At 42.3% G+C, this 19,749-nt stretch overlaps 1 protein-coding gene across 1 annotated transcript; it reads left to right on the forward strand.

The window, feature by feature from the left end:
- The first annotated feature begins 6,660 nt into the window (after positions 1–6,660).
- LOC122466847 lies at positions 6,661–19,574 on the forward strand. Its single transcript, XM_043553004.1, has 7 exons — positions 6,661–6,831; positions 9,269–9,433; positions 10,827–10,925; positions 12,854–13,023; positions 16,127–16,248; positions 17,085–17,194; positions 19,099–19,574. The coding sequence occupies exons 3-7, from the start codon at positions 10,845–10,847 to the stop codon at positions 19,261–19,263; spliced, it is 648 nt and encodes a 215-aa protein (XP_043408939.1). The 5' UTR covers positions 6,661–6,831; positions 9,269–9,433; positions 10,827–10,844; the 3' UTR covers positions 19,264–19,574.
- Positions 19,575–19,749: the final 175 nt, after the last annotated feature.

Here is a 19,749-nt window from a genome sequence, read left to right on the forward strand (position 1 = left end):
ATCTGAACAACTCCCAGAATTTGGGATAATTTAGTTATAGAGTTAGATGTCAGTTTTGTAGCTCACACCAGTCTCTAGTATTTACCTTAAAAATCTCATGACATTGAATCAGTGAAAAATAGTGAGAATGACATTTAAAACTACATAAACCTTACCTGACTTTAGATTTTGTTACAAACTTGAACAAGTTCATTGACAATTTTGCTAAAGTTTGTGAATCATTTGAGCGAACTTGGTGTCATGTGACAATGGGAAAAGACACAGAAAAAATCACTTTCTTCTGACAAACAAGGAACTTTTCTAGAATAAGGTTCTAAACCTAAAGCTGCTCTGTTTCTCTACTTCAACCGTTTTGACACAGAACCTCCTCCAGCCACTTCAGCCTGACTTCCCACTGCATATTTAAAGAGATGACACACATCCTCACAACTGGGTTGATGTTTTGTGTTGAAATGGTGCAAAGTTCGTGTTTGTTTGTTACTTGAAACCTTTGTGAAATGTAAGGGTTTGTGCCTGGAGATTGTGCTTTCATTTAAACTTGAAATCTTGGGCAGGGACAGGACAGGAGTGACCCAAACTGGACTGCAAATCGATTAAAAAGTTTGCACAAACCTCTGCAGAGTAAATTGCTGAAGCTGACAAGGATATTAAAGCAGTGGTTCTCAAACTTGGGCCACCACTTGTTCAGGGAAAGCCTCTGGCGGGCTGGGCTGGTTTGTTTACCTGCCGCATCCGCAGGTTTGGCCAATCGCGGGTCCCACTGGCCGCTGTTCGCCGCTCCAGGCCAATGGGGGCTGCAGGAAGCGGCGCGAGCCTAGGGATGTGTTGGCCACCCTACCTGCAGCCCCCATTGGCCTGGAGCACGGGCAGTGAACCACGGGCAGTGGGAGCTGCAATCGGCCGAACTTGCAGATGCGGCAGGTAAACAAATGGGTCCGGCCTGCCAGGGGCTTTCCCTGAACACGCGGCGGCCCTAGTCTGAGAACCACTGTATTAAAGCTCAACATTCTAATTAAACTAACCCACTGCCTCCAAAATAGCCCTTCAAGACTGCTCTTCCATGGATGTGAGGGATGGCATGACCTACAAAGTCTCACAGGAACAAAATGTGTCTCTAAATATGGCCTTCAGCAAGGCAATTGACCTCTCTCAGCCTCAGTTTCCTAATCTGTAAAATGGGGAAACAGTGTTTACCTGATCTGTAAGGATGTTGTGAGGCCTATCTAAATAAACGTAAAGGTGGGAAAAGAACTCCTAGCCCCCAGTCTCTGGATCACTGGAGCTCATCAGCAACTTGTTCAAAATTCTCAAGTACAAAAAATTCTCATGCTAAGATGGTTTTATTGGTTTTTTCCCCAAATTTCCATGGAGCTTAAAATGTTTTACACAAACATTAATTAAAAAAAGAAAAAGGTTTTTTTTACAATTTCACAGAAGTTTCATGAACGTGGACACTTTGGTGATGAATATTTCGCCCAGCTCTAGTAATATGTATTGTTTTGTGATGAAGAAAAATGTGGTTTCACTTTTCCTTATGAGAGAGAAAATTATGAGGGAAAGTTTAACTGTAAGCTAAATAAGGCTGGAGTCCTGTGTAAAAAATATCATGTCATCAGGTAATTAAAGACTGTATCACAAAGCATATGCGCAAGGGGAACTGAAACAGCAGGGAGGGAGAGGAGTTATTTAAGTTAAGGGCCAACGTTGTCACAAGAACAAATGGATACAGACTGAACATCAACAAGTTTAGGCTTGGAAACTAAGACAAAGGTTTCTAACCATCACGGGGAGAAGTTCTGGAACAGCTTCCCAAGGGAAGGAATGGGGAGGAGGAGGGGAAATCTACCTTGATTCAAGTCTGAGCTTGATAAATTTATGAAGGGGATGTAATGATGAGATTGCCTATCATGGCATATGTGACTGTTATGAACAATTGCTCTGCTTGCTACCCCCTAATGCCGGCCCTGTGTGTTTGTTTGAGTTACCGTGGCAACGCATCTATGCGGCTATCTAATCACGTCATGTTTTTGATGCATGCCTATGTGTGTGCTTCCACGCTAGTTCACTGGCAAAGACTTTGTTGCAAAGTGCCATGATGGTTAGTGTTGCTCATGAACCCGTCACTAAAGAGCTAAAAAGACAATGCAAGTACTGACCGGAGTGGGGGGGAAATTACAACTGGATTCGTCAAGCATATGACTGGGTTACAAAGGCATTTTGTAAATTGAGTAAAAAAAGAATTCAGCATCAGACACAGCAGCGAGTCGGATGTGAAGCATCATGCCAGCAGGAAACAACATGTGCAAAACTGCCAAATTAAAAAACAGAATACCCTGGTCTCAAACTTCTTCAGCAAGCCCAATGAAACATTGGAGACCCATTTTGTTGCTACAGAGCTTACCCAAGTGTATCACATAGTGATAGTGCACCAACAGTCGTATTGGTCCTGTGACTGTGAATTGAAGCTTGCACCTCGTACCCAGATTCAATGATTGCAAAAAAAATTAGTTGTGGCCATACAAAAGCCGAAAGCCCTGATTAAAAATGTACCATCACTGCCGTTAACTGAACTTGCGAATATTCTTCACAGTCAAGACAGACCCTACTTCTCAATTGCCACGGATGCATCAGACAAAGGTAACATAAAACCTTTCCCTTGTCCTTAAGATATTGGACCCCTGAACTAGGAATACAAGATAAACTGTTAGACTTTTATGAAGAAAATGAGGAGACTTCAAGTCAATAACTTACACTTTCCTTCAAAAATTTGTAATTCACAAACTTGACTTAGGTAAGTCTCTTCCTTTTGTGCTGACAATGCACATGTTAATTATGGCAGGCAGGAGTGACGAAAGCTCCCTAAAAGTGTGTGGGGGGGGGACCGGCACCTGAACCATGGCCCTGCCCCTGCGCCGCCCCTTCCACCCAAGACCTCCCCCCCCTCACTCCTCTCCTCCCCATCTCCCCCCCTTTGCTTGACCTTACAGCTGGAAAAAAGTGATGGGGCCAGGGCACCCTGGCACTCCTCTGGTCCCAGTGTCCCTGATGGTAGGCAGAAATCTGTATACCAGAACCTGAAAAAGGAGAATGAAAATATTTTACCTGCCAACTGCCCAGCCCACATCATGCATAATGCAGTGGCTCTACAAGTGGACAATGAATCATTGGTGGTTCAGACATTTAATCACTTCAGCAGTTCTACTAAGAGAGTGGCTGTGCTGAAGGACATGTTTGAGTTTATGGACATTGAGTAAGCTGCTTTGCTACGTCACATGCCAACACATTGGTTGAGTCTTTCGCATCTGTGAACAGACTGGTTAGCACTTGGCAAGCAGTCAAGAGCTACTTTGTGTCTCTGGGCAGTGACAACTGTCCACGGAGTTTGTGGCCTCTGTTTGCTGAGAGTGAGCCTGGTGAAGAAGGTCAGGAAACCAACAGTGTTGAGGTTCACCTTTATTTTCTACAAAATGTACTTAAAGTGTTCAGCAATGCTCTGCCTGGAGAAGGCTAGTGTGACTCTATGTGCAGTGTATGCCACAATAAACGGTCTGCGAATAAAGCTACAGAAACGAAAAAATGACCCATTCTTCGCTGCTAAAGTTGAGAATGCGTTCATTGGAATGACATCTTTGTATTCAGTCCTTCGCAAGGACTTTACCAAACTTTATGATGTTTCTGTCAAATATCTGGAGAAATAGTTTGACTTTTCCACTAGCGGCTATTTGTTCAAAATTCAGTGTTTTACTATCACCCAAAAGAAGGAGTTGGAGTTCATGGGTCTGTCTGCAGCTGTAACAACAACAAATCTGCAGAGTACCGTCGACTGGATGAGCTCTACATTGAGCTTTGTACTGTCTGAGAAATCATCAAGAACTTGGAGCGGGGGGAAAAAACTGTTGAGGAACTCTGGGCTCAGGTGCTCAGCTGTAAGGGAGATGGTACTAATCCTCCTTACATAAAGAAGCTGGTTTCCTTCATGCTCAGTATACCAGCCTGCCGTATTTTCAATGATGAAGGATGCATGGACTGACGTGAGGAATCAAAGCAGGATTGAGCTGGTGAGGTCTGAAATGCAAGTAAAAATGAATTTCATCATGAGCTGCAAGGAGTTCAACACTTATTTAATCGTCAGAAAGGATGTTATGTGCATGGCCAAGTCATCCAAGAAGTAGGAGACTGCTGGTGCTGAAAATTGAGAGCTGTACAATCTACAGTACAAGGTAGGCCTATATGCATGTTCTATTTTTATTTATTTTTTTATCTTATAAACGCAACTATTAACCCCCCTTCCCTGGAAAAAGGTGTCCTGATTTTTCACACTGGCCATTTGGTCACCCTAAACTGATCACCATCTCTGGGGTTGGGAAGGAATTTTCCCTCAGGCCAGCTTGGCAGAGACCCTGGGAGTTTTTTACCTTCCTTGCAAAGTGGAGCATAGGTTGCTTGCTGTTTTTAACTATAGTAGTGTAAATGGTGGGTTCTCTGTGAATTGAAGTCTTTAAACCAAGATTTGAGGACTTCAGTAACTCAGCCAGAGGTTATGGGCCTATTATAGGAGTGGGTGGGTGAGATTCTGTGGGCTGTGATGTGCAGGAGGTCGTACTAGCTGATCATGATGGCCCCTTCTGGCCTTAAAGTCTATGAATTAAGGCTGCACAGGCATTTCCTAACGTTTGAGTGCTTGCCTTTGGTTTTCTGCTAGCATAGTGGTGGTGGCGGCTTTGGTTTTTGTATCTACTGTAATAGAGAAAAACATTGTAACGAAGTGAGCTGTGTATGGTTATCACTGCCCTCTGCTGGATGGAATCAGAACTGGTCAAATATCACAGCCTGGCCTTCTCTAGTGCACAAAAATAATGGCAATTCTCCATTAGCTCAAGCAGTCAGGGCTCTTATAGCAAAAGGATCTGCGTTCTAGCCTTGGTGTGTCTAATGTTCTGAGCAACCATAGCATTGTGACATCTGTATAGTTCTAGGTGGCCATGGAGTTGTTAGAATACTTACCACCCCTGTGAGGAAGGCAAGTGTGAGGGTTAAGTAGTCAGCAGTATAGCACTTTACAATTTCAAAATGCTTTTAAAAACATTGTATTTAGTTGTTTAGTTAATAGACTGTGGTGGTAAAATGATGCAAAGGATTCTGGGGTATGGAGATTACAGGAGAGACTTTACAGGGGCTGCTCTCTGAACAACAGTCAAGAGAAGCCTCTGCTTCTGTCTCACCATTGTAGTGCTGAGAATACGTAAGTGAGGAGCTGGGTGTGTGTGTGTGACGAAGTTGCCTTCAGTGCAGTGCCTCTTCAGCATGGACAGGAGCAAATATTGTTAGAACCACATGTAGGGTTGCCAGGTGTCTGGTTTTCAACCAGAACACCCAGTCGAAAAAGGACCGTGGTGGCTCCGGTCAGTACTGCTGACCGGGCTGTTAAAAGTCTGTGGGGTGTGGGGCTGGCAGGCTACCTACCTGGCTCCAAGTGGCTCCCAGAAGCGGCCATATGTTCCTTGGCTCCTAGGTGGAGAGGTGGCAACAGGGGCTCCACGCGCTGCCCCCGCACTGAGTGCCGGCTCAGCAGCTCCCACTGACCGGGAACCATGGCTAATGGGAGCTGTGGGGGCAGTATCTGCGGGTGGAGACAGCGTGCAGAGCCACCTGGCTACCCCTCTGGCTAGGAGCTGAGGGAAGTGTCGCTGCTTCCTGGGAGCCTCACAAGGTAAGTGCTGCCCAGAGCCAGCACCCCCTACCGCACCCCAACCACCTATCCCAGCCCGGAGCCCCCTCCTTCACCCTGAACCCCTCATTTCTGGCCCCACCCCAGAGTCCACATCCCAGCCAGAGCCCTCATTCCTTCCTGCACCCCAGCCCCCATTCCAGCCCGGTGAAAATGAGCAAATGAGTGAGAGGGGGAGAGCAGACAACAGAGGGAGGGGGGAAGGAGTAAGCAGAGGTGGGGCCTCAGGGATGGGGTGGGGCGGCAGGGGCAGGGCAAGGGTGTTCAGTTTTTTGCAATCAAAAAGTTGGCAACCCTAACCACATGGCTTTTTAAGCATAGTTCTAACATGGTTTCACTTTGAACACACTGGCTGGCCAAACTGTGTTTGGGTTTTTTCTCTCTATCCCATGAATGCAACCATGTTGGGAGATCTGTAATGGTCCCCCAACATGGCTGTATTTGTGGGGTAAATAGGCCCTTATAAAACAGGCTGGACCCATGTTTCAACTAAACTTAACTCAAGTCTTTACTAAGTTTTAAATGTAATCCTTTAACAAAGTTTGAGCCCCTATCTGGATCAGGCCATAAGTTTCCCTCTCCTGTCCCGCTCACCTTACAGCTTGGCAGCAAGTCACATAGGAAAGTACACATTTTTTTCTCTCCGTTAGACAAGTGCAAACCTTGGCTCTCCAGGCAGTTCCTCTAGATTTACACCAGCATAAACCAGAGCAGAATCCGGTCCTGCAAGCCCTGCTCCAGGAGGCAGACTAGTCCATTTTCCAGACTGGGTGGGGTTGTGCACAACTGCACGGCCTGGGGGAAAAGCCCCAGTTCAAATGATTGAACCTGGGAACAGAATATATAGGCATGGTGGTGCCAGACGGTAACCAACACACAATAAGGAAGCCAAGCCCAGTAAGCCAGGGAAGCTATTGCTGAGCAACACTGTAACAAAAGGACATGGCAGAATTACTGCAGGGTCCTATCCCTGGGGAAAGAGGTGAAGAGGCCATTTGACTGAACTGCATCTCCCCACCATGCACACGCTATCTGTCTGGAGCAGACCACAGGCGCTCAGGACAGCCTTGCAGATGGGTTAGGGGCCCTGGAGATCTCTTCTGGTAAGTGCCACAGCAAGAGAGGAGAACTGCAGGGGAAGTGGAAGAACTGGAGGGCACGTGGGGCAACACAGTCAGGATCCTAGATGTCCTGAGAAGAAGCAGGAACTGGTGAAGAGGCAACAGCAGTGGGGTTAGACAAGAGGAGAAGCAGCAAGACTCAGGTGTCGAGGAAGGGGAAGCCAGATTTGTGGGGAACCAGTGGGTGGCAGCAGGATTGGGGGAATGATGAGGAGACAAGAAGGGAGAAGCAGCAGTGGATTATAACAGGAGCAGTGGTGCTGGAACTACAGGTTCTGGGGGTGCTGCCACACCCCCTAGCTTGAAGTAGAAACCATGTAGCTGGTGTTTGTTGTTACTATCATCAGCATCCCACACTATAAAACTTGTTCAAGCACCTCTGAACAGGAGAGGGAGAAACTGGGAAAGGAAGGACAGGAGAGGTGAGGAGGAGCAGTTACTCAGTTTTCCCTGTCTGTAAAAGGGGATAAATACCTGCCCTCCTAGGTATGTTGTGAAGCATCCTCAAGATTTGTAAAGAGAATGGAGTTTCTTGGATAGAAGATGCCAGGTGTAATTGCCCTATGCCCACTGAAAAGGATTAACCAGGTCTACACTATGGTAATGTCCCAAGGCTGACAATGAGTGTAGTTTGACAACCAGACTTTAATTGCAAATACAGACAAGGACAAACAGTGTTCGCCAGCTGTTCAGAATAGACCAGCTGTCTGCACATGCAGTTTACACCAGTTACGCTGCATGCATTGTCAACACCCACTGTCAGCCCCAACACCATTTTGATTAGAGCCCCAGGCTCTAGAGTAACAGTTACAGAGGTGCAATCCTGTCTAGGTGTACATGTGATCTCACTGTGCTACTGGCCAGGCTGTTGTTTGGAAGATGTGTGGTTAACTGCAAGTACAGTCAGTTTTTTAAAACAATGAATCGGTAATTTTAGCCACTATGATTGCCTCTAATTCCTCCAGACAGTTCTGGTTTTACAATCACACTTTCCAGTTTAAAAATAAGTTTTACTCTACCCTTTTCTGGTATAAAAGACTCACGCAGACAGGAGAAACCAACTCACGGACTGACTGTACAGGGGAGTCAATGAAGTGGGTTACAGAAGTGCACAAAATCAACCGAAAAATCGGAACAATCACTTTATTTTCTCTAACCTCTTTTAGATCTAGTAATCTATGGTTGGACTTTTAACTGGATTGAGTAAAACCCCAAAATTCATGTTTTTAAATTGTGCTGCACCTTTAAATATATATGTATCACGTTATATCTAATTCTTCTATAGCTTAAAGTATATTATCTCATTGTCTTAACTGGAGATGTTGATGAACATGCAGTTGACTTTTCTCAGCTTTTGTAGATACACACACAAAGGTTTCCATGGGGCTTTGGATGTGTTTGGTACAATGTGCATGCTCGTTCACTCTCTCTCTCTCTGAATGGTAGGAGCTTTTTGTATAACACAAAAGATGAAACTTTTCAGCAGTTGCCAGTCACATTTCAGGGCTGAAGCTGCATCATGGCATATATCTGTGCTGCTTCAGTCTCAGACCCCATTCAGCAAAGTACTTAAGAACATGCTCTACCTGGCAATGAAGTTCAAGGGGACTTAACTACGAGCTTGGCGAAGCTCAGGTCATGAGAGCTTACAAGCTATTGCTTCCCTTAGAAGAGGAATTGCTTCATCATACTGGAACAATGGCTCCTGAGTCTCATTGTTTTAAAACTTGTGCGTGGGAATCTTTTTTGTTAACAAACTGATTTATCACATTTCTCTTCATACTAAAAAGGATGGACCAGATTTTGCCATGTAGAATCCCCTATACTCTGTGGCTCTTTTTACTGTTGAAAGCTGGACTGCTAAGTGTTCAAAAACTCGTAGTGACACAAGGCCCGATTTCCAGAGATGCTGAGCACGTCCAACTCCAAATGAAGACAATGGGCGTTGAGGGTGCTCAGCCCACTTGAAAATGAGGCCACAAGCTTTTATTGTGCTATCAGTCAATTTGGCCTAGCAGTTTGTGCATTGAGAAGCCTGGAGGCCTGTAGTCTAGTCCCTGCTCTACAAGTGCTGCTTTGTGTAGCCTGGGGCAACTCATCTAACCTTTCTATCTTGGTTCCACCATTGGTAATATGAGGACAATACTAACTTCTCTGACTTTGAGGATTAATCTTTGTAAAATGCTTTAAGCATGTAAATTGTTATGTAACAGCTAAATAATATTTTATTATTATTACCATGCAGGCCTCCTGTAAATTCTACTATAAGTCAAGGAGCATCTTCCCCTCCCTTCCCCCTTCTTCCCCCCCACACCCCCCATAAATAATTCCTCCTTTCCCCCATCCCTGCTCACATGAAGCTTGTCACCATGGAAGCCTCATTCAGTTTGCATCTCACTGAACTTGGGCTTCATTGCAGCAGCATGTTGTAGTGAAGTGCAAGGTGGTTACACAACGAGAGAGCGAAAGCCTGGATGAAGCCTTCGGAGGACACTTGCTAATTTCATTGCACAGGAGGCCTGTGGAAATCCTGCAGCTGAGAGATCTGCAGCTGGACCCATCGTACTTCACCATCTGGGCTATTGTGAGTCTCTACACTTTTCCTTTCCATCAGCTCAGCAAGGCTGTAATTTTATGTCACCTAATGCAGGAGCCAGTTTGTGCTGGGAAAGCAGGGATCACAGCAGGATGATCTTTGAGGAGGATTCAAAGCATAAATGGATCCCACATTGAAGTCAGGATGGAACCTCCAACCCACCCCATCTCCTCCTCAGACAGCAAACATTGCACTGCACAATTAGACAGGGGTAGTAGTAGGCTTTTTGCCTATCTTGGAAGCATCTAGTATTGAATACTCTCAGAAGCAGGAGACTGGGCTAAATAGACCTGAATCAAATCCAATATGGTAAATACTATGTTCCTAGGAAATGATCTGCAAAGAAGAAAATATTGTTTGTACCCTTTTTCTTGTTGCTTTTTGATGTATGAAGAAGACCTGGTTTTAAAACAGTTTGTTTTTCTGCTTGTATTTTTTCATTCCACATTCAGACATTGTCTACTCTGTCTTTCCTGGAAGACCCTATGGACAACTAGAGAAACTAGTAGGATTATGACATCACCAAAACCTGTAGAGTGAAACCTTAGCACCTGAGACTGTCAGACTGTTTAGAAGTCTGATTCTGTTTTTTGTTAACACCGATATAACAAACCCCTGAGAAACAGTTGGGAGAAAAGACCTCTTTGTTAAAAAATCAACATGCCTTCCCTTTCGCTGAAAGGCTAGATGTTCCAAATCCTACAGCACTCTGGGCCTCCAAAGAGACTTCCAGAAAAAACAGCAGAGATAAGACTATATTCCCAGTGTTGAGAATAGAAAGTCTGAAATAATTTTGGGGGGAAGAATACCCCTTTCTGTCCCTCTGCATACATTATGACATTTTTAAAAGGGAAAAGTCTCCCCGCCCTCCCTTTTCAGGTCACCTTTAATGTCTTTGGCTATTTACCGCATTCTCACCAGCAGATTTCACATGGGAAATCCAATCAGGAGCTACTACAGCTCTGCAGTTAATTCCTGAGTACCTTCTGTGACTGCCCCTGGGGAGGCATCCAATAGCAGCATTAAGGGAGGGGCTACAAGGGCAGCTGTGCAGAGGCCATATATCTCTGTGCCCCAAAATCTGTGTTTGATCTCATAAAATACAGGAAGGGCCAAGCCCTGCCTCTGTTCCTCATCCACTTTTATGGAATGAGAAGGAAACTCCTAACCTCTCTCCAGGTTTTTCCTGCTAGGGGATGACATGACCTTTAACAAAGTGATGGGATGGTGTTGTGATCCACGGATTGTTCTCCATGACATTGCCACAAAGTTACTGGCACACCACAAAGAGTTTTTCAAAGTTTGTAGCATGAAAGCACCAATTTTTCTAAAATCATGATTTCATTATTATAATTATTTATTTTATTATTTTTTATTTTAGGAATTTAATTAAAGAAAAATGACGCAGAGACTCTTAGGAAAACTTGATTCTCTGGAACAATATTCACGCAAAAGACTGGCCAAATATGCAAAGGTTGAAGTAAGTATGGAGTATATCGAAATCAAATCAAGGATAGACGCACCCGTTGTCAAAGAACTGTTTCTCGAGTTATGCCAGTACCTACACACTATCATGACTTGCACCATACAATAAATACTATAAGGTAGATGGATGAGATGGATGGGAGAGGGAGAGACTGATTTATGTCGGACTGATGATGACTCCAGGCAACAAAGGAATACTGATAAAGTGAGCAGGTCACCTGGCAGCTGAGAAAAGAACAACATTAGAAGTGTGACAGGGAGTACCAAGCATTTGGCATCCCCTGCTGGAGGCCCTGCTTTTGGCGTACACTGCCCAAAGAAGGCATCCTTTGGGGGGAAATAGCGAGTTTAGACCCCCCAGGATCAGCTGCTAGCAGAACCAATGAAAGTTGGTCCTCCAGCAGCTAGAAGATTTGGGAGCAGGTGGAAGCCAGTCAGGGCCCAGCAGGCATGATCTTTTGAAGCTGCAGGCTGCTGTTTTTTTGTGCATCTCAGTGAGACGTGAGCATTTTGAAAAGAACGTCTTCCCGTGCTGGCATAACCTCAAACATACCCCATGCCAATGGCTGTTTTTCTGACCATGTGGCCAGGGGAGGCCAATCAAGTGCCTCTGAGCCCATATACACTTTATTTAAAAAAATAATTTGGATTTGGATTTGCAGAGTGATTGTTGCCAAAGAGAAGTAGCACAGACCCCTCACAGGCAAGGGCCCCCCCCAACACATCCTCCCTCACTTGTCATGGGCTCCAGCCGCCCATTCTTGCCCATGGCAGCTATGCGGGTCTCCCTGTGTGAAAGGGGCTGTACAGGGCTTGGGCTACAACCAAGATGGTTGTGCCACAGGCAGCTGCGTGGTGCGGCTGTGATTGGGAACAGGCTGAGGGTTACATGGTGTGTAGGTGGCTGCCTAAAAACAGCCAAACAGTGTGAAAATCCTCACAGCACCCAATGCTTGGGGTCAGCTCCACAATCTGGGGTGTGAGGCCGCCATGAACACTTTAAGGATGAGAACACTTAGCAGGTGCTAAGTTTTGATGCATGAATAATATAACCATAGTAATAGTTTGTTTGTTTTTTTAAAAGTAATGGAGTAATGAGATCTCTATTGTAAAGCAGCAGTGGGTTGGACTTTTTTTTAGAGTTAACTTTTGCTTATTTTTCTGACCTGACCTGCCAAGTTCTAAGGGCCCAGCTCTGGGGGAACGGTGAAGTTCTTGGTTGAAGTAGTGAAAGACTGTTTTATATTACAGAATTTGAAACCGAGGTGGTCATCTTGAGTTAAATATACATTTACTGCTGTACAATTAAGGCAGGCTTGCTTTGAGAGAGGCCCCGTTGGCTCAGATGGGCCCATGACAAAAAGCCAATGGAGCATCTCACCACAGAGCACCTGTAAATGCACCTGCCACAATATCGATATATGCAGACCAACTCCCCCACCCTTTTCTCATGTACCTCCCTCCCCACCAAATTGTCAGGTTTTAAAATGTGTTCTTTAAAAAATCGTAGGTTGTCAGAATTCTAGCAAACTGATTTCCTGGGAAAATCTTCTGTAGCAAAAGTCAGGGTAACCAGTATCACAGTAATATTTAACTAAGCTGTCTCAGCTACTGCATTGCACTGCAGTTAAAGTAAAAAGACATTTTAAAGTGCATTTAAACTCTAATGAGTGATTATGTAAAATGGCAGTTTCTTATTAACAGCTCTGCTCCCTATGTGTGTCTTCCAAGGCAATGATAAGTTAATGAAATAAACAAGATTTTACTGCTTTGACTCATGTTGGCTTTAAATTCAGATGCTTAATTGCAGAAAGAGATAACAATAGCTGGTGGTTCACAAAATTAGTAATATTTCACGTAATAGAAACAAGGATATTGCAGTCCTAACCAATTAAGGCCATGTACGCTTGTGTTTTGTTGCAGAGCCCAGGGCTTGGGAGATTGCCGTTAAAGCCATTTGTGACAACCCCATTGACATTTGAATTTAAAGAGGATTATGATATACCCAGTGCTAGAACAATAAATATTTGCAGGTCTAAACCTGCACTGCAGTTTTCAGAAGATGAACAGCTCTTCAGACATCAGCAAATAAGGTGACCCCAAACTAGAATGTTTTGTATTAATTTTAGTTTGACTTAGAGATGCTATAAATATCATAAAAATACCATTACTGTTTGACTTTTACATCAGTTCACTCTTAGCACAATTAAATTGGAGTTGTTAAAACTATCTTGTTTGCATGATTTACCCAAATCTACAGCCATTTGAAATAGCAATTATTAGTGTCAAAGGTATTATTGTTAGGAAAAGCCTTGCAATAAGGGGATTCTGTGCTGTTTCCTGTAGTGAAATGATTCCTCACCATAAAACAGGAAGCTGTGTAAACAGTAACTCACATGACTGAATGCTAGAAATTATCCTATCCCAAAAGAAAAAGCTGGAAACGTTCAGGCAGTTAGTTTGCCACCTGAGGATGCAATCTTTCTGTGATCTCCAAAGTGATTACATACCAGGGTTTGAGGTGCTATATAAAGTGTGTGTCCATGACCAGCTGGAAGTCAAATCCTAGAGAGGAAAATAGAAAGGAGCATAAACTCTGGCAAATCAAGTGTAAAAGTATATGGCAGGCGAAGAAGGAATTTGAAGATCAACTAGCTAAGGACACAGACCAACAGCAAACATTTTTTTCAAGGGCATCAGAAGCAGGAAGATTGCCAAATGCTCAGTGGGGCTACGGGATGATCAAGCTGCTAAAGGAACACTCAAGGAATACAAAGCCATTGCAGAGAAGCTAAATGAATTCTTTGCATTGGTCTTCACTACAAAGGATATGGAAGAGATCCTCCACTTGAGCCGTTCTTTTTAGATGACAAATCTGAGGAACTGTCCCAGATTGAGGTGTCAGTAGAGGAGGTTTTGGAACAAAATGATACATTTACCAGTAATAAGTCACCAGGACCAGATGGTATTGTTCTGAAGGAACCCAAATATGAAATTGCAGAACTACCAACAGTGGTACGTAACCCATCACTTAAATCAACTGCTGAACCAGATAACTGGACAGTAGCTAATGTAACACCTGTTTTTTAAAAAGGCTCCAGAGCTGATTATGGCAATTACAGGCTTTGGTAAGTCTAACTTCAGCACCAAGCAAAGTGGTTGAAACTATAGTAGAGAACAGAATTATCAGACACATAAATAAAAATGATATGTTGGGGAAGAATCAACACAGCTTTTTGTAAAGGAAAATCATGCCTCACCAATTTATTAGAATTCTCTGTGGGGGTCAACAAGCATGTGGATAAGGATGATCCAGTTGGTATAGTGTATTTGGACTTTCAGAAAGCCTTTGACAAGGTCCCTCACCAAAGGCTCTTAAGCAAACTCAGTAGTCATGAGGTGAGAGGGAAGGCCCTCTCATGGATCAATAATGGATTAAAGGATATGAAACAAAGGATAGAAACAGTCAGTTTTCACAATGGAGAGGTAAATACTGTGGTAAATACTGGGACCTATACCTTTCAATATGATAAATATTCATAAATGATCTTGAAAAAGGGGTGAACAGTGAGGTGGCAAAATTTGCAGACCATACAAAATTACTCATGGTCTAGTCCAAAGCTGACTGCAAAGAGTTACAAACTCTCACTAAACTGGGTGACCGGGCGACAAAATGGCAGATGAAATTCAATATTGATAAATGCAAAGTACTGTAATGCACGTTGGAAAACATAATCTCAACTATACGTACAAAGTGATGGGATCTAAATTAGCTGTTAACACTCAAGAAAGATGTTGGAGTTGTCATGGATAGTTCTCTGAAAACATCTGCTCAATTTGCAATGGCAGTCCAAAAAGAAATAGCTAACAAAATTAGTAACAATTAGTAATAAACAGAAAATATAATGCTACTATATAAAATACTTGGCACACCCACACTTTGAATTCACTGCATGCAGTTCTTGCTGCCTTGTCTTAAAAAATGTGCAGAGAAGGGCAACAAAAACTATTAGGGGTATGGAATGGATTCCACACACGGAGTGATTAAAAAGACTGGGACTGTACAGGTTAGCAGAGAGATGATTAAGAGAAGTTATAATAGAGGTCTATAAAATCATCAATGCTGTGGAGAAAGTGAATAGAGAAGTATTTTTTACCTCTTTCCATAACAAAGAACTAGGGGATGAAATTACTAGGCAGCAGGTTTAAAACAAACAAAAGGAAGTACTTCACACAACCTGTGGAACTCATTGCCAGGGGATTTTGTGAAGGCCAAAAGTATAACTGGGTTGAAAAAAGAATTAGAGAAATTAATGGAAGATAGCGCCATCAATGGCTATTAGCCAAGATGGTCTGGGACCCAGCCCCATGCTTTGGGTGTCCCTAAATCTCTGACTGCCAGAAGCTGGAACTAGACAACAGGTGAAGGACCACTTGAAATTGCTCTGTTCTGTTCATTCCCTCTGAAGCATCTGGCACTGGCCACTGTCAGAGACAGGATACCAGGCTAGAAGGACGATTGATCTGACCCAGTAAGGCCATTCATACATTCTTATATACCTGTTCCCTGCTATTTGGCAGAGAGGGGTAGCGCAAAATCCAATCTGTACTTTGAACACTCTCAAGTTTGGAGGCATTGTACCTCTGAACACTGCTCCTGCCATAGAAATATAACACTAAATAAAATAATTTGACTTTAATTCCAGTTCTAAGCATCATTCACAACGGTTAATTTAATGGAAATTCTCTTCCAGATTCAAGACTCAAGAGGCAGCTGCTGCAGTTTGTATAGTGCATATTACAATAGGGAGCTCAAAAGCAGCAAGACTGTGTTAGAATGCCAGCCACTCCGCGGGAGCAATTTCAGAAGTACTAGTGTCTATACTGGGCACCTTTTGTTCCCCTTAATTTCAGTCATAGTTCAAGTGCTCAGCATCTTTCAGGATTAACCCTCTTAGTAAATACACAAAATATTAAATGATAGGGCCCAACCTAACATTTTGGACCTAGAGCTGTCACCCATATGTGCTAAATTTTGTTATTACCATTATTTCTTATCACTTGGGGGGACAACCTTTCTTTTGCAATATTAGCTAAAGTATTACTGTATTATTCTGTTACCTTTTCCAACCTGTTTAACTTTTTTTAGTCAGATATTATTGCACATGTCTATAAAATGTACAGCTTTGATTTTAGTCCTTCCAGTCTTAAATCTGTGACCCCAAGACTGACGGCTAGAAAGAGTCACTCTGGCAAACCAACTGCAAGGCCATTTAGTGCTCCAGATACCTTGCAAGCTAAAGCATGTCATCAGAAAGGTACTTCTTTATGTAACGCAGGTTACTGCTGATTCTGACATACACATTCTTTAACTTGTTTAGCAATTCTGTAAAACATTGTATGCAAAGTATTGACATTCGATTTCACATTTCAAAAAGCATGACTTTAGCACTATTGCACCCAGTCTACAATAAACTATGTCTTCACTGCCAAAAAGGTGTGTTTTTACATCGAGAGAGTTAGTTAACTTGATGGGGAAAATGCATTTTTTCTTACAGTGAAGACATAGCAAAAGAAAAATAATTGCAAGAAACAATTTGTTTGGATGTGTTGAGCTTACAGGCCCTTGCATCTACATGTAACAGCCATCTAAGATATAAGTAATGACTGTACATGTGGGAGAAGGTCTTTAGCTCAGATGTGGTTGAACCGCTACATTGTGAAAAGGAAACCACAAATGTTGCAGCTGTCCTGGTTCAGCTAGTTCTTCCATCCAACAATACAGCTCCCTGTGTTAGGAAAAAACCAAAAAGCCCTTGCTCCTGGAGACAGTGCTGAGCATTATAAGGTATGTGCTTCAGAATCTCAGAATGTGCTGGTATAACCTCAGATGAAAGGAGCGCTGTATGTGGATGAGTCAGAACGGTTTTGTTTAAAAAATAGTGTTTCGAGGTAAACCTGCTACATCATTGCAAGGACAAGCAAGGGAGCAAAACATTACATGTAATCACTGTCCCTTCAGCAGTTTCCTTGCTTGATGTGGCTGCTTATTTTAATGATTAATTCACCTCTAATGTAACCTATTAATTTAAAATACTACACTATAATAATCTCTTCAAATTATTCCTAATTTCATATGTATCTTTTTTTATAGAGAATCTGCACACGTTAAAAGAAGATTTTATTTCATTAAAACTAAACCAAAAAGTAAAATCTGCTAGTCTTAGACCAAAAGTTCACAGAAGACCAAAGTGGAACACAGAGGTAAATTCCACTCTCATCTTAATCCCAAACTACGAACTAATTGCTATCTTAACTCTAGCCAGATTTACACATGCTTTAAAACCGATACTAATTTCTTCTTGGGATGGTTTACATCATCTTTTGGGGTATGGAAGAAGGAGGTGTCTGTTTGAGGGGAAATTCCTTTTCTGGCTGTAATCTAGATAGCCATGAAAATCACTCATCATAATGAGGGGCAAATTAGAGATGCTAGTTAGTTCTTTTTTTTTCTGCAGAAAATACAGATCACAATTTTTTTCTAGTGGAACATAATTTTTTTCAAACTACCTGAATATCGGTTGGTCCATCGGTGTGTCCCCTTTTGCAAAACTTAAAACATTTTATTTTGTATAATTTAACGTAACAAACTTGATGGCATTTAGAATCAATGGAAAAACAAGATTGCTACAAGATGAGGCAATCTTGCAGAAAGTTCTGAACTTGATGTACATACAGTATAAACATCAACTGTAAACTTAGGGAAGTGATCAGTGTTTAAAAATGCTTTGCTGGAGAGGAACCTGACAAAATGAGTGAACATGTGACTATGGGGCTACTTGGCATAGGCATTCCTGGAATATTTGCTTCTCTTGCATTCACGCCACATTAATATAACACAAGCTGCATACAGTAAAGGTCAGTATCTTAAGTTGGACCAGACAGCCAAAAAATATGCCAATGGAACAAACTAAAAGTGAAAAAATCAGTCTTCTTCCTACTGAGCACTAAATCAAAATATTTCTTGTAATAAAAAATTAGCTTTTATTTTTAATCATTTTATTACGGCAGTGCCGAAGGGCCAACCAAGAATGGGGCTGTCTTGTGCTTGGTGCTTAGTAGAAGGTCCTTCCCCTGAGATGCTTATAATCTAAATAGGCAAGACAGACAGAGTGGGGGAAAGGGGCAAAACACACAAGCAGGATGTGAACAATGCGATGGCAATCATTGTCATATTAATTTCACAGTTTTTTGGGGGGCTGGGTTTAGTTAGGAGGGGATGAGCTAAATGGAAAGAAAAGGCAAGGGGAGGGGGTGAGGGACATGGCAGGGGAGAAGAAGGTAAAAGGAGCAGGTGTGGAGTTTTGTTTTTGTTGTTCAACGTAATTATAACCCTCTGGGGCTAAATATATTCTGATTGGCATAGACCGATTTTTTTCCTTCCCCGCTGAGCCATAACAACTAGTGCCTGCTTTCAGAACTCTGATACACCTGAGGAGTTTCCTTCAGGGTAAAGCCAAATTCCAATTTCAGATGTGCATCAGCATGTAGTTCAAGAATATGGTAACATTTTGCCAATAACTACAAGACAGTGATAATTAACCTGCCACACCTTATCCCTATACTTAAAAGAGGAAATATCAGTTGTAATCCTATGGGTATCTACTGACAAATACTGACTTTTTAACAGATGTTCTTACACTATGCACACAAGCAGTGTTATGGAGATATATATATATAGAGAGAATGAGGCTGGCAGTGTTTGCTCACATATCTGAGTCAAGCACCTGTCTCTAAATGTGAAATCTACAAAATTTGTATAAGCGATCCACATTTTGTGCATACTTACTTTATATTGGGGCAGTGAGATTCTGTCATGAGCTTAGTATAAATGGTTACGCAATGATCTGGTATAGCAGGTCCTGTGTTCTTATTTATAATTCAAGTGACTGGGCTCTTTCATTTTACCACAAATGCTATACTTTCTAATCTTTTTTTTTTTATTCAGTCTGATTTTTTGCTTTAAATGCATGATCATTTAAAGTTTCTGACATACTGTTTACCATGAAGATGATTTAAAAGTTTCCATGTTAGGGTTATATTTTTAATGGTGACTCATTACAAATATGATATGATGATAACATGTACAAATACTTCCTCATATCCAGGTTGAAAATGTTCCGAAGCTGGATGTCCTCTGTCAGCAAGATAGCCAAGCCCATTTACCGTCTACTCTTGACCATACAGACATTTCTCATTGGTGCCCTCCTCCAAGTGCCAGTAGTCAGAATGAAGAGTCATTTCTAACAGCTTTAATGGGTAAGAATCAATGAAATCCTTCTGTATTTACAGCTGAGGAAAATACATGGAGATTTACCAGTAGCATTGCATTGCCTTAGATTCGTATTAGAAGGAAAATTTTACTTGGAGAAACTAGCTGTGACAACTGGATAAAAGGACACATCCTGCCTAAATGGACTATTAAATGTGCATAATTCTAACTTGTTTAAATGTTTCCCTATTATATCATCTGTTCAACTTACATTTTTCTTTCATTCTTAAATTTATTTTTATGACTTAAATCTTGCGTTAGTCATGGTGATATGAGATTAAAATGTGGTTCTACTCTGAAAAGTGACCTTATAAAAATGCTACCGTGAGGTTCGCTCTTATTGTGTCTCCAATGATTCCCTATCAAACTTGCTCCATTTACAAGTAAAAGATTATTTGTCTAACTGGTTGACAGCCTGAGATCTAAAAATCAAATGTAGTAATTTCTGGCTTGTGCATCAACACCAGTAATAAATGTTCTGTGGGGC

This window comes from Chelonia mydas, chromosome 8 (genome assembly GCF_015237465.2).
Source record: "Chelonia mydas isolate rCheMyd1 chromosome 8, rCheMyd1.pri.v2, whole genome shotgun sequence".
Classification (NCBI taxonomy): Eukaryota; Metazoa; Chordata; order Testudines; family Cheloniidae; genus Chelonia; species Chelonia mydas.